This window comes from Carassius auratus, chromosome 13 (assembly GCF_003368295.1).
Source record: "Carassius auratus strain Wakin chromosome 13, ASM336829v1, whole genome shotgun sequence".
Taxonomy (NCBI): domain Eukaryota; kingdom Metazoa; phylum Chordata; class Actinopteri; order Cypriniformes; family Cyprinidae; genus Carassius; species Carassius auratus.
The window spans coordinates 186,083-200,543 of NC_039255.1; the positions used below are offsets into that span (position 1 = coordinate 186,083).

General features: G+C 35.9%; 1 protein-coding gene across 2 annotated transcripts in view; it reads left to right on the plus strand.

Annotated features, from left to right (window-relative positions):
• LOC113112274 (zinc finger matrin-type protein 4) overlaps window positions 1-14,461 on the plus strand; it is a 77,637-nt gene that overhangs the window by 43,256 nt on the left and 19,920 nt on the right. For both annotated transcript variants that reach the window (XM_026277682.1, XM_026277683.1), the window contains exon 6: window positions 7,917-8,013. In XM_026277682.1, coding sequence (XP_026133467.1) covers window positions 7,917-8,013 — 97 coding nt within the window. The remainder of the gene's footprint in view (window positions 1-7,916; window positions 8,014-14,461) is intronic.

Consider the following 14,461-nt stretch of genomic DNA (forward strand, 5'->3'; position numbering starts at 1 on the left):
TCCTGACAGATCCATAAGCCAGTTCAAATAAACCGTCACATTGCAGTAGTTGCTCAGGGGTTTGAACAAGGTCAAGTCAAGTATTTCCTTCAGATACATTTCAAAAAGTAGATCTTTAATCCTTGAGAGTTACTTTCCCGAAGGTAAACTTGCAAAAAGCTTGTCACTTGTCCTTAGGAACTAAGGCTCAAAGCACTTTGCTTTGGATTTGCCTGCTACTGAATTGAACAAGTCAGTCTGATTCAGGCTTATTTTGTTCAGTAGCAATATTTACTACATAATCATTCGTATTAGTTAAAAAAAACTAAATATATATATATTTTGATGAACTATGTCTTTTGTCTACAGAAGACAGCGTCCTATTTTAATTCCAAAGAAAACACAATAAGTAATCTTAAAAGGATAGTTCAATCAAAAATGTCATTACTCAACCTCATGTTGTTCAAAACTTGTATTTCTTTTTTTCAGTGGAATGCAAAAGAAAAAATGTCCATGAAATTATATCATGAAGCAGTGATTGAGTGATCAAGATGATTGCCATTCTTTTTTTGTTACATGTTTATCATTAATCAGATTATGTATTATGTGATTGTTCACCAGTTATCTTCAGTGTTTTGCCATAGAATCAAGTGACTTGCAAAAACAGTGTTTCTGTCATCAGGCCTGAACTAATGTGTTTAAAAGTGCCATTTTAAAACTTAATGTAAGCCTGAATAAGGCCTAAGAGCTCCAGCTATTGTATACACATCAGAAGGCATTGAATATATTGAATGAGTCACATTGACTTCTATAATGGCTCTCTTGAGTGAACTTTTTCTTTAAGGGAAACAGATTGGACATCATGTGCAAAAAGAAACTCTGTAGCCAACAATGCCAAAGGTATTAAGGAACCATAGATACAAAATGTGTGAGGGTAGAAAGACTGGCTTAATGTTCTCTTAAATAACAGCAAACTGATCAGTCCAAAGGTAATCTGAGCTTCGGACTCTGCCTGTAGTCATGCATTTAAAAGATCTTGGGGAACAAATTTGTTGTGTGTTACATATCTGGTTTAGAGGAGCACAGTTCCTTTCAAGTCAAATCCCGTAGAATACAGTTGTTCTGGTTTGTCAAGACTAGAGACAACAAAAATGTCATGACATGACATTCTCATAAGAGGTAATTATTTTCCCCAGCCATGACACAGCAGGGTGACCTTGTCAGGATCTTTTCTCTGTAAATGTGTCTTATTGAAATATCAGCAGAAATGCTGCTGATCACAAAAGCCTCTCATCAAGGTGTTCCTCACTCACAAACATCACATCTCTGTATACTGTAGGTGTCGTTAGTTCAGCCTTAAGGTGCACTAAGTGATTTTTGAAAAATGCTTTTGACCACTGTGTCGGACCGAGCCCCAAAACAAACTCACAGCCAATCAGCAGTAAAGGGCATGTCTAGTAATGATTGGGATTGTCTAGCACTCACTGAGTTTACAGGATGGATATTAGCAGATCGACTATAGATAGCGAGAGATAGCTGTTAAAAAAAGGGAAAACTTCAGAGGAGCAAAACATTAAAAATAAGGGTTATGATCAGGCAAGATGTAGGATCCGTGTAAATATTGGAGCAGCTTTCCAGCGGTGGAGAGAATTTAAGGAGTGGGAAGGCCTGATTGAATCCTGAGGTTGCTTTGTTTCTTGCTGATAGGTGAGTTACATTGAGTTTGCATTTTCACACAACTAATCTCTTTTGGCTTTTCTTGAATATGCTGCGGCCAGCAGGTATAGCAGATTCCACCAGGGTTGTGCACATACTTGTGAGGCAGAGTTATCAAAATAGGGGTTTGGTCCTGATGCGATGTGGACGTGTTTGTTTTGGTGCTTTCAAATATAAACATTGTTTTGCAAAAAATAGCACCTTTATTCTGCATTCATGCCAAATCCCTACAAAACCATACCCCCCTTGGACCGCAAGGGATAGCTGTTTTGACTGCTGGATAATGTGAGTTGAATCATCTTCCTGTAGCTTATGTAAATACAGTAACTATTTTGCCTAGATGGAATATGACAACATTTTCCTCATTTTCTGCTTTGGAAAAAATGAATTGTATCGAACTGTAGCCCCTTTCACACTGCGATTCCAGCAAATACACAAATAATGTGTCCTTGCAATTGTTCCCGGGTCGCTAGATTTTTGAACTTTCACACTGCCAGGGATTACCCGGAATATGTGCGTGCTTTAACACACAACCTATAAAGGTCCCGTAATGGCACATGACATCAGGGCGTGACGTGTAATGTCGAAAAAGAGTCGAAAACTTTAGGCACTACGACGGCATTAGATCTGGCTTTTGTTCACACAGCGCCCGTTCCGGGACTGAACCCAGCAATGTTACCCCGAAGTCCCCGACCCGGGATCAGTCCCAGGACGTGTTTGCTTTCACACAGAAGGCGACCCGGCAATGTTCCTGGCAATTTGCCGGGTCCGACATGCAGTGTGAAAGGGGCTTGTGTGTTTTCTGTTAATCACATAAAGTGATTCCATCTCTTCACAAGACTTTTACAGATATTTTACATTTTAGTTACCTGGACTTTCAGTGGAGGGACAGAAACCTATCAGAATATTTATTTATTTATTTTTTTTTATTTTTTTTACAGTACATAACCACTGATGAAATTACAATGAGTGAATGAATAAAGTTGTGGGAACAAAATCTGACTAAAACCTATGCAACAATTTAATTAAACAAGGGATCAAATTCTTAAGTTTTGGCCATGATAAATATATTTTGTCTGCATGTCATTAGTATGCGTATTTTGGTTGCCTTAATGTTGATTTCTGGTGCATTTTGAAGTTTGATAGATAAGGTCACAATGAACTGTCATGGAAAGGTTTCCACTAGAAAGTATAGCAGCATCGAGACAAGTAAATAAGGACAGACCCGCTTGGGGGTCCAACATGGGTTTTAGCAAGATAACATATTTAAAACACTGCCTTGCTTCAAATCCAGTCCTGAGTGTCTCGATCTCCTGAGCTCTGCCTGTGGTTTGGTCATCCTTCAGGGAGCTGTCAAGACTTCTTTTGGCCTGCCCTATCTCATTCATCATCCTCATTAGCAGCCTGCAAACGAACACAGGGTCAATGTAACATATAGAAAAACACACATGTCCTTTTTTAAAAGGAAAGGACTGAGAAAATTGGGGGAATGCAAAATAATGGCTTTCACATGGATGTAGCTATTCATTACTATTTGAGCTTCTCATCAGGTTTAGGAAGCCATTGGTAGGGCTCATCTGAGAGGTGACTGCTAGCGCATCCCGGCCCAGACTCTTGGCTATTTTTGTAGAGAACACTTCAGTGTAATTGCCTTCCAACTCAGTCTATATTTTGTTGCTGAGAAAATTGGAGCACAGCACAGCCCTCTCCTGCTGCAACCAGGTTTTCATTTCCCCCTAAACAAAAAAGCATGGAGAGTGACAAGCTTTCGGATGTAAATACCAGCTCAGCGCTGAAGAGCCTCCTGCCATTTCGTGAAGGGGGAATATTGAAAGTGCAGCGATTTGCCCTGTTTAAAATTGCAAGAGCAGTTTATGTGCTTCACAGAATCTGTAAAAAGTCAAGAACAAGCCAGCACCTCCTTCCTTCTCCGTTCATATGCACCTTGACAGGCAGGACTAAAATTGACATTCATACTGTATTATTATTGCCATAACTGTGAAACATATTAAAAGTAATGATAGAGTTGAGTGCAGTTATTCATTATCATAACCCAGAGGATATGGTCTCGATTGTGAAATGTAGGATTTGATGAACATAGCAGATATGAATCCTCCATAAAATGTGTGTAATTGCTGAAAGAATCATCTTGGGAATTATCATTATGTATGAATTTGGGAGTGACATAATTAGATGATCATTAGATTTGCTACGGCAAAACTCAAAATCTCTTATACTACCATGAGGGTTATCATGATTGAGAGATGCTTTTTGAGCTTTTGGAGTTCTAAATTAATACTCAAATTCTGAGTAAAATAGCACTAGCAATCAAGCCTTTCTCTCTGATCGGGCCACGATTAATAATTTAGTTGAATTTTAAGAGTGTCTCATCTGTTTGGTATCAATTTCCTGGCCAAGAGAAGAGAAACTGATTGATGGCCTATTGTCGGAAATAAGTGAGACTTCTTTCCCACAAGCCAGCAGTTAGGAGCAAACTTTAATCTCCTACCAGTAAACATTCATCTTACCCTGAACCACATTTCTCACTGTCTGTCTTTCTCTGCAGTTCTTTTGGCATCTCAGTCAGTTTAATTAAATGGGATTAGAAGCCACCACAGTATCTTCTAAGGCTGGTTTATGAGTAGCACATTAAGAGGTCATCAGGGTTCCTACATGAAGGAAAATCCCATCACACAGAGCTTTTTAACAGAAACAAACACTCAGTGAAGCTATTTATGAACTCTGAAGTTCTAACATTTTTAATCTTTGAAAGAGGCTGGTTCTTCAGCGATTAAGATAATAGCAGAATAGATTTCAGTTAAACGCAAATTCTTCATTAAGAGACATGGAAAAGTATCATTAGAGTTTAACAGAAAAAAAAAAAAACTTTTCTCAGACTAATTTACGCAGGCTGTAAATTGTGTTTTATAAATGTCAGTTAAATTTCAGTGCAATATTTCTGTAATCCTGTTCATATTAATAGCTCGCTATGAATAGTGTTGTGGATTCATTACACATACTTGCTGTCACCATGTGTTTGGTGTACTGACACCACAAGCTGTCTGTGAACATGCATCACATCACTCCCAACTCACAGAAAGCATTCAGAAAGCTTCATCAGAATGTGTGTGTGAGTTTCTATTTCTATTTCAGTGACGATGAAGTAAATTTATTTATATATATATATACCATTTCAGGTGACTACCTCTTGAAGCTCATCAAGAGAATGGCAAGAGTGTGCAAAGCAGTAATCAAAGCAAAAGGTGGCTACTTTGAAGAACCTGCAATATGACATATTTTCAGTTGTTTCACACTTTTTTGTTATGTATATAATTCCATATATAATACACATGTGTTAATTCATAGTTTTGATGCCTTCAGTGTGAATCTACAATTTTCATAGTCATGAAACTAAAGAAAACTCTTTGAATGAGAAGGTGGGTCCAAACCTTTGGTCTGTACTGTATATATATACATTTTTTTAAATAAATAAAAGCACTAAAATGCTTCTGGAAGTCATGAATAAATGTTTTTTCCTTTAATATGGGATAAATCAATACGGTGACAAAACACTGGCAATAAAAATGGGAGTCTAGTCTAGATGCCCTTGATGAAGCCACTTTAAATGACATAATCCATCAAAATGTAAAGCAGGTTTCAAATCCCAGCATTTCTCTCAGGACTTGCTCAGTTTCCTCTTATTTCCGCAGACCTGGTAAGACTAAAGAATATGGAGAAGTCTTCATTTAGTCTTCTTTTGTAATGACCCTTCAGCTGATTCCTGTCAAGTATTCCAGACCTTGATGGAAGCAAATTGGTGAAAATTGGTGTCTTGTGAATTTACAGAGTACTTAATAAACCATTAAGCCGTGAGAGGGTGAGCATTAGGTGTTCTAGCCCCATAAAAAAAAAAAAAAAAACGAATAAATAATAATCAACATAAATATATTAGTAGTATTAAAATGTTTGGGGTCAGTTACAGTATATATATATATATATATATATATATATATATATATATATATATATATATATATATATATATATATATATATATATATACACACAGTGCCCTCCATAAGTACTGGAACAGTCAATGCAACATTTTTCTGTTTGCTGTGGAGTCAAAAAATCTATAAATATGATTAAAAGATGAATATGAAACAAAACTAAAGAATCTCACATTTTATTATTGGGTGATTCAGCACAAAGATGTTTTACCAGCTAAGAAAATCAGCACTTTTAGAGTTTCATCTCTATGTGAGCATAGATATTGGTAAGTGTGAACATATAAGTGTTCAGCTGTGTCCTGTTGCATTAATTCTTCAGATATTAAAAGCAGGGAATGTGTCTTATCAGTTATATCCATTGCTTCTGCATTCTAATCTTGCATTTGATGATGATACACACAAACCAGGATGAAGATGAGGAAGCCGACGCTGAACAAAAAGCAAGCAATTTGGATGTTAAAAGAAAAGGGGAAGTCAATTAGAACTATAGGAAAAACAAAGGGCATGGAGAAATCAAGAGTTTGGAAACTAGCGACATCAGCAACCAATGACGACCTGATCAGCTGAGAAAAACAACAGTTGTTGATGACTGACAAATCATAAAAGCTGTGAAAATGAACCCTAAAATACATGTCTGTAAAATAACCAACAACCTCCAAAAAGCTGGGGTGATGCTCTGTCAATCTACAGTCCACAGGAAAATTTGACACAAAATTACAGAAGCTACACCGCAAGATGCAAACCTCTGATCAGCACCAAAAATAGAAAGGCAAGATTCTTCACAAATGTGAGCCAGTAGAGGTTTGTAACTAAGTTGATGGACCGATGAGACAAAGACAAAATTGTGGAGAAAAAAGGGAACTGCAAATGATCCTAAGCATACAGCCTCATCTGTAAAGCTTGGTGGAGGTGGTGTCATGGCATGGGCATGCATGGCTGTCTTTAGAACAGGACCTCTTAATTTTAATGATGATTTAATGTATGATTGCAGTAGCAGAATGAATTTGGAAGGGTTCAAAATTATCTTGGCTACCAATATTCAAGAAAATGGCGCCAAACTCATTAGAAAGCACTTCATATTGGATCAAGACAATGACACAAAACACCCTGCCAGTTCAGTCAAGGACTTTATCAGGGCAAAGAAATGTAAAGTCTTAGATTGCCCTAATCTATCTCCAGATTTAAATCTTTTAATCATATTGGCAAATGTCTTGAATCCACAGCAGAGAAAGCAATTTTGTATTTACTGTTCCAACACAACTATAAGCTGTTTACAGTTTCTGAGTAACGTACTGTAGCAACTTGTCACATTACTAAGCAGTGAAATTTGCAATAACAAGTAAGATTTCAGCTTTGAATGCAGCTCATTCATTCAGAATTAATAGTTGGATATATACATGAATTATAATCTTCTGATGTACAAAATCTATAAAAGAAATCTTGACTGGTGTGATATTAATTCCATATGCATTCACGTATGTAATTACCTTTCCTGACCTGAGATAAATTTATATTATCAGAGCTCTTGGTGCAGTGTAACAGCAATATATAATGTAAGGCTTGTGGAAAGCCTATTTTTGAACAGATCGAGGAACAGACAACAGCGTCATCAAAAATAACTCTGCAGATGTCTGAGAGAAATATTGCCCAGAAAGAGCACACATGGTCTCTCCACATGTGATGAACGAGCCTCTATGCATTTCTGTTTTCTTTCCCATTCTTCACATCCGTCTATTTTTGGTCCGACACTCTTCGTTATTTGTGGTACCACCTGCAAAGCCTTTAATTAGCTCACATCTGCTTCACTCCCTCCCAAACTGATGCACTTGGCGCCCATCCACTGTAAAAGACCATCATGAATCATAACCCCAAATCAAAAGGCCATCAGGACAAAATCAAACTACAGTATAATTGCTAATACTTCTGATGCAGAAGGAGATGCCATTTTAAGAGCTGGTTTGCTTTCATCTGACACACGGAGAATGAAGTCTTCAAACAAAAACCTTGTCATGTCGAGACAAGCAAAACCACAGGGATTAAATATAGATTTCTTTGCTCTTTGTCATCCAAGGCAATCTCAAAAACAAAAAGCAATCAATAATGCTCAAAAGAAAACGAGAAATGAGACAAAACAATTTTAAAAGCATTTCAGCTGGGACTTGTTTCCATTCTACTTTAAAGTCGGAATTTCTTTTTTGCTTTGTGTTGCAGGCCTGCGCCGGAGTTACTCGTGTAGCGTTTGCAACGTGGTGCTGAATTCAATCGAACAGTATCACGCACATCTCCAGGGCTCCAAACACCAAAACAAGTGAGTGAGAATTGTCTGTCCTGAATGATATTCCATTCCTTCAACTCTTTCCAAGAGACAGCCCTCTTGATAGCCAAGGAGACTTAATGGAGTTATAATTATTGTTTCATTTAAGTAAGAACCAGCTTTATCTTAGATGTTTTCCTAAAACTATGTAGGAAAAAAATAAATACAGACAAATGAAACCAAAAAAACAAAACAAAAGATAAAATGTACAAACCCATACGTTCTGTTTCACAGCAGTTGATCTTCAAAAAAAAAAAAAAAAACACTTTCATATTTCCCTTTAAATCTCTCTCTGTGATTAAAACATTCTCACTCAAGGATACAATATAAAAATAAGAATAAATAGTTTCGGTCTTTCTTTTAATTCAGAGAACTCTCTCTCTCTTTTTTTTTTTTTTTTTTTTGCTGTTCACTAAAGGAGTGGTTCTGGAGAATCTTCATGCTGATCTTTTTTATAACCGTTTCCATTATTTACAGAAAATCTTCCCCATCCTCTTTAGCTCTCAAATGGGTACAGATCAATGATTTTTTTTTTTTTTTATCAAAATTGGTTCATGGACTAAACGTGTCACCATTAGTTTAAGTTTCATGAAATTTCAGTTTGTATTCTTTTGTTCCTGTCTGCCCTAGCTTGATTTTCGTGCTTGTCATTTGTAGTTATGGATTCTGATATGATTAGGTCTTTGGTTTCAGCTGTGTCATAAATTTACTTGGTTTTGTTAGTACTTAAATTCATCTTTTTCCTTTTCTCAGGGTCCAGTCTCGTTTTACTTTACAGTGTGCTACCTTCTGTCGTTTTACTTGTGCTTTATGATGAAAGATCCTTTGTTTGATACTCAATCTAGTAATTTTGTCTGCCCGTCTGCAACACTACATAACAAAACATCATTAAACCAGATGACATGTCTAACAGCCGTATTTGATTTGACAGCTGCAGCAGGGAGCTTTTGTAGTGAATACTGATGATTTTTCCCCCTCATGTTTTGCTCCCATATGTTGTTATAAATTACATTATGATTCAATTGTATAATCAAAAAAATACATTTATGATAAGATTGTGATAAGAAGTTTTTTTTTTTGTTTGTTTGTGTTTTTCATTGAGTATATTTGATACATAATGCTTTTATGGCTCATATAGTATGAAAACAGGGAGTATACTCAACAAGGGGAAAAAACTCCTCAATTTTATTCAGAGCAAAAATATGCAATTTGGAGCAGTTGCTGATATTTATAAGGCCAAAATAAAATGAAATATTGATAGCTTGTAAATAAGAGGCTTTACAAATCTTCAAATATAATACAGTGGGATTTATAGAATTACCTAAGCTTAACCAGCAAAACTTTGTCAACCAGCTTTGCTAAGGGCTTGTAAACATTTTGGCTAAACATCTAGATCAGCCTACACCATAAGTGAAATTCATACTAGACTAAGTTGGTTATTTACTCAGGTTGGTATAAAGTGATGTTTCTATTCAGACCGAGGTTGGTAAACCTTACCACCTGTGAGCACTTAGAAACAATTAAAGTCACTTCTTGTTTCCATCTGGCAGAGCCCTTTGCACATCAAGCAGTGGTGTTTGGTTGATCTGCCACCCTGTTTGCCTCCAAATACACCCACTCGCCTCCAGCAGGACATGCCCATCAACCTCGTAATGAAATAAAAATGATTTAGAGCAAGAAAGTGGAGGGAGAGAGGAAAAGAGGTAGCAGAGCTCCCGCTGTTTGTCCAATAACACACAGATGACAGAAATGAAGCCACCTTTATACGAGGAACCTTCAGGTTTAGAGTCTGTGGTGATGGCGCTTTAATGTCTTCACTTCGAGGCAGCTGGCCCATTTCTTTGAGCTACGTGAGACGACTACAACCGCTTCAAGCAACCCCTAATTGCTCTTCACAATAAACCAATTGATTAACATGCAAACAGAGTTGGGGTTTGGCAGGAGGACTCCAGCTGAAATCCAATTCACTACTATCTTACAATCATTAATTGTAATTAGAGCTACATCCTCTTGTACGAGGAATCACTGACAGCCAGGAAGAGCATTGATTAAAGAGGATGTTTCCCTATCTTGTTGCTGCAGCGGGTCTCTGCGTATTCTGATTGAGGTAAAGTTCATGTAAGGGTCTGTTTTGCATTAAGTAACCCTCGTAGAACATCACGCTTAGGATGCTGTTGTGGGAGGACAGTGTTTCTGATCCGTGCAGAACACAATCGGCTTCCTGCTACATACACATTAACATTTTGTTTGTAAAAAATGAAACGCTTCTGTCCACAGCAGTTGCATGCATTGCCAACCTGCATTAACCAATGAGTAGAAAAAAGAATATTTAACTAATGCAAAACAAACTATTGCAAAACTACTTAAATATAAATTTGCAACAATGTCCTATAAATCATGCTAGTTTAATTGTTTATTATCATATAACTTACAGTACATATTTCTATTTATGTATTTATTATATGAAGAGAGTTTGTGTGTATAATTTACATGTATTATTTATAGAGGTGGGCATAGATTAATTTTTTTAATCTAGATTAATCTCACTGTGATCTTGAAATTAATCTAGATTAAAATGGCTCATTCGAATTCTGCCGAAGGCATTCAGAATATGTGTTACCCAAATAAAATGGACAAACAGTAAGTTTTTGAGAAGGGGTTTGAAAAGCTAGGTGGTGCATTAGAAAAGGGACTCATCTCCTGTTTCCAAAATGTATCACAAAGTGCTTGAAAAAGCTGTAAACTAATTCCACATTGCACAAGGTGCAAACAACATTACTCCTGTTTCACACCAATGTTTAAGTTTTTTTTTTTTTTTTTTGGTGTCAAGGTACAGAAACCAAATAATAGCACTGGATAGTATTCAATGTAAAAATGAAATATACAATGAAACCTACATTTATTCAGACACCTTCAACATTTCTCACATTATTACAGTTTTGCTATATATATATATCAAAAATTATATCTCTGCGCGAGCCCTGAACACCAGAACACAGTGGTGTTGAATTGGGCTCTTTCACATCTTTTTATTTGTTCAAATTGCGATTTGCATTTGTTCGTTCAGGTGCAGGAGGAACTTCGAGGTGAACTTCGCAGAGGAGAGCTTGGTTCAGTCTCGCTGTCCGTGATACGCGGCTCTCTCTCTCGTGCGCACCTAATGGCACGCGCTACTCTGTTCAGCTTTTCCGCGTCTAGTTTTTGGATGCTTTAATGTTTAAATCGACAAGTGGTACGGCTTAACAACACGTGAGAAAGATAAGCTTTCGTGACGATGCGCAGCAGTGGCCCGTCAACTGTCCTGAGCATCTTTTTAGGCTGGCCTCAACCAGTCGGTTATATAAAATATCAAGGTGAAAATCATCATAGATTGCTTAGTATAGACCCAGCTCCCAACCCAACTTTGAGAATAGATTAACGGTGATATTTTTTTTTTATCGCCCGATAAGAGTCTCGCGTTAACGCGATAACGGCCCACCACTAATTATTTATTTTATAATGTATATATTTAATTTGTATACTAATTAATTAATTAATTTATATATAGAGCAGAGATATTTATTTATTATATTACACTTTATTTATTTATTTATTTATTCTTTCTTTAAATGCCCTTTTTTTCTCAAGAAGCATTGGCCAGTCAAGAAGCTTGGCCTTTTGGGGTGGGATGGGGGGGGGGGGTGTAAAAATTGCTAATTATTATGTTTGTCACCAGTTTTAACGGTTTAATATTACAGCATCCATTGTCCTCTCAGAATAAGGTCATATGAAGTGCACTGAAATACAAACGGCATCACAGGGGCTGTTCCATCTCTTGGTGAGAAACACTCCCTTCACACACACCCATCAGAGGGACTCCAGAAGCCTGTCACTCTCATGTTGAGACAGACACACACTCTAATCAAAGGAGCTCCAGGAACCCATCCCGCTCAAACGTACTCAGCAGATGGACAAAAGGCCTGTAATATCAGCCAGGTTGGTTTCAGTTTGTAGGGCAGCAGCAAAAAAAAAAACACCTGATTTCATTTTAAAACTGGCATCATGCTGGGAGATATTGTACCAAAAGAAGACTACTGACCAGAATATTAGCATATACAGTCTTGGCTGGGTTTCCCAAAAGCTTCGTAAGCCTAAGAAGTTTGTAAAAACGATCATACGACTGATCTTAATATTACGGTCCTTTAACTTGATTCACGCGCAATGTGATTATAATATAAGGATTTGGTTGTGCTTTATTGTACACTTTATGACTCATTTTTTTATTTTTGTTTTCTTAATTTATAAATGAAATAATTAAAAAGGGCAGAAATATAGAAATACATAAATAAATAAATTTTAATAATTGTATGCATTTAGCAGACGCTTTTATCCAAAGCGACTTACAATGCATTCAGGCTACATTTTTTACCTAACATAATATAAATAAAGTATATAAAGTATATTATATATTTTGTAAAGTGTAATATTATAGACTATAATATAATATTGTATTGTGTTATAGTTATTATATCTATGTTGTCTGTCTGGAACGCAGCATTAGGTTAACGTCAATAAACGACAGTGTACTACAATTAAGAGCCATTTTATAATGTGACATTTCAGCACTTGATAAACGGATAGCGACTCCTAAGTAGCACTTATAGGTTTAGTTCATCGAAAAATCATAATTATGTCATTAACAACTTACCCTCATGTCGTTCCAAACCCGTGAGACCTCCGTTTATCTTTGGAACACAGTTTAAGATATTTTAAATGTAGTCAGATTGCTCTCAGTCCCTCCTTTGAACTGTTCATGTGACATCAGAGGGTCAGTTAGAATTTTTTGAAGTATCAAAAATACATTTTGGTCCAAAAATAGCAAAAACTATGTTTTCTCTTTCGTGTCTGTTGTGAGAGAGTTCAAAACAAAGCAGTTTGTGATATCTGGTTCACATATGAATCATTCGATGTAACCGGATCTTTTTGAACCAGTTCACCAAATCGAACTGAATCGTTTTAAACGGTTTGCGTCTCTAATACGCATTAATCCACAAATGACTTGAACTGTTAGAATTTTTTAATGTGGCTGACACTCCCTCTGAGTTAAAACAAACCAATAACCCGGAATAATTAATTTACTCAAACAGTACACTGACTGAACTGCTGTGAAGAGAGAACTGAAGATGAACACAGCGCCGAGCCAGATAACGAACAAAAGATTTCCAAAAATACAAATAAAATTAGTCTTAAGAAATCTAATACAATAATTTTGGGTAAACTCTTTCTTTTGCCAGCTTCACAAATTGTATACATTTATTTTCAATTCATTTAAAAAATTCAATGTTAAGGTCATATTTTGAAAACTTTATTGCATACAAAGACTTAACAGGTGCTCTTAGAAACCCCAGCTGTGTTTACTACAATTGCTTCTTTGTTTTCAACCTGGAAACTACTAAACTACTAAAGTTGAGTCGGAAAGAAAAAGAAACAATTAAATGCAATTGTGCAATAAATCAGCATTACGCATTATTTTTTCTGTCTTGTGTCTGTCTTTTTGGTAAATTAGAGAGCATTGTTCTCTGTGGGCATTCTGTAACTGACAACAGACCTGAGTGGAACCAATCAAAGTTACAATTTAAGGATAAATGTTCAGCAATGGCATATTTATAGCATGATTCATTGACGGCAGTATGCTGTATTGCCTTGTATTGGATGCCTGGTATCGCATAAAACTTTGAACTTGAACTTTGGTAATTTATGTTATTTAAGGTATTATGCATTTTCGGGGGGTGGGGGGACGTTATGTGTATAATCATAAGTTGAAATTTCATGAATTTATTTATTTTTATCTAATCTGGTATTTGAAAAACTACTAAAAAGTAAAAATTATATATGTATATTAAAAACCACTTTTGCACCAATAACTAACTAAAACTGAAATTCAAAAATATAAAATAAAATAAAGAAGAATTGGTCAAAAAAGAGAAAATCTAAAAATAAAAAAAAATAGTAATGTTCAAAAACTATATGCAAAATAAAAGCTACTTGTGCACCATAAAAACGAACTAAAATTAAAAATCTAATTTTAAACAACAAAGCAAATTAAACATCAAGTAAATGCTACAATATTTAATGGTTTATAATTGGAAAAAAAGAGAGAACAAATCCATATCTAATGATGTCTATCAAATTAAGCTCTGAAACTTTAGAAAATTAAAGCTCATCTGTAAATTCATTATAATAATTATTAAGATAATTTGCAAAATATCATGTTAAACGTAGAGATTGTAAATATGCTTCTAGTGCACCAAATAAAATAAAATAAACATTTAAAAAAAGGCATGGCTTTTCCATTGCAGACAAAGATTTTATAGAATCAGTGCTCAACATACATAAAGCATTTTTTCTCACACCATTAAATAAGAGGAACATTTAGCCAGAAGGAACTGCTGCTAATGTGTGA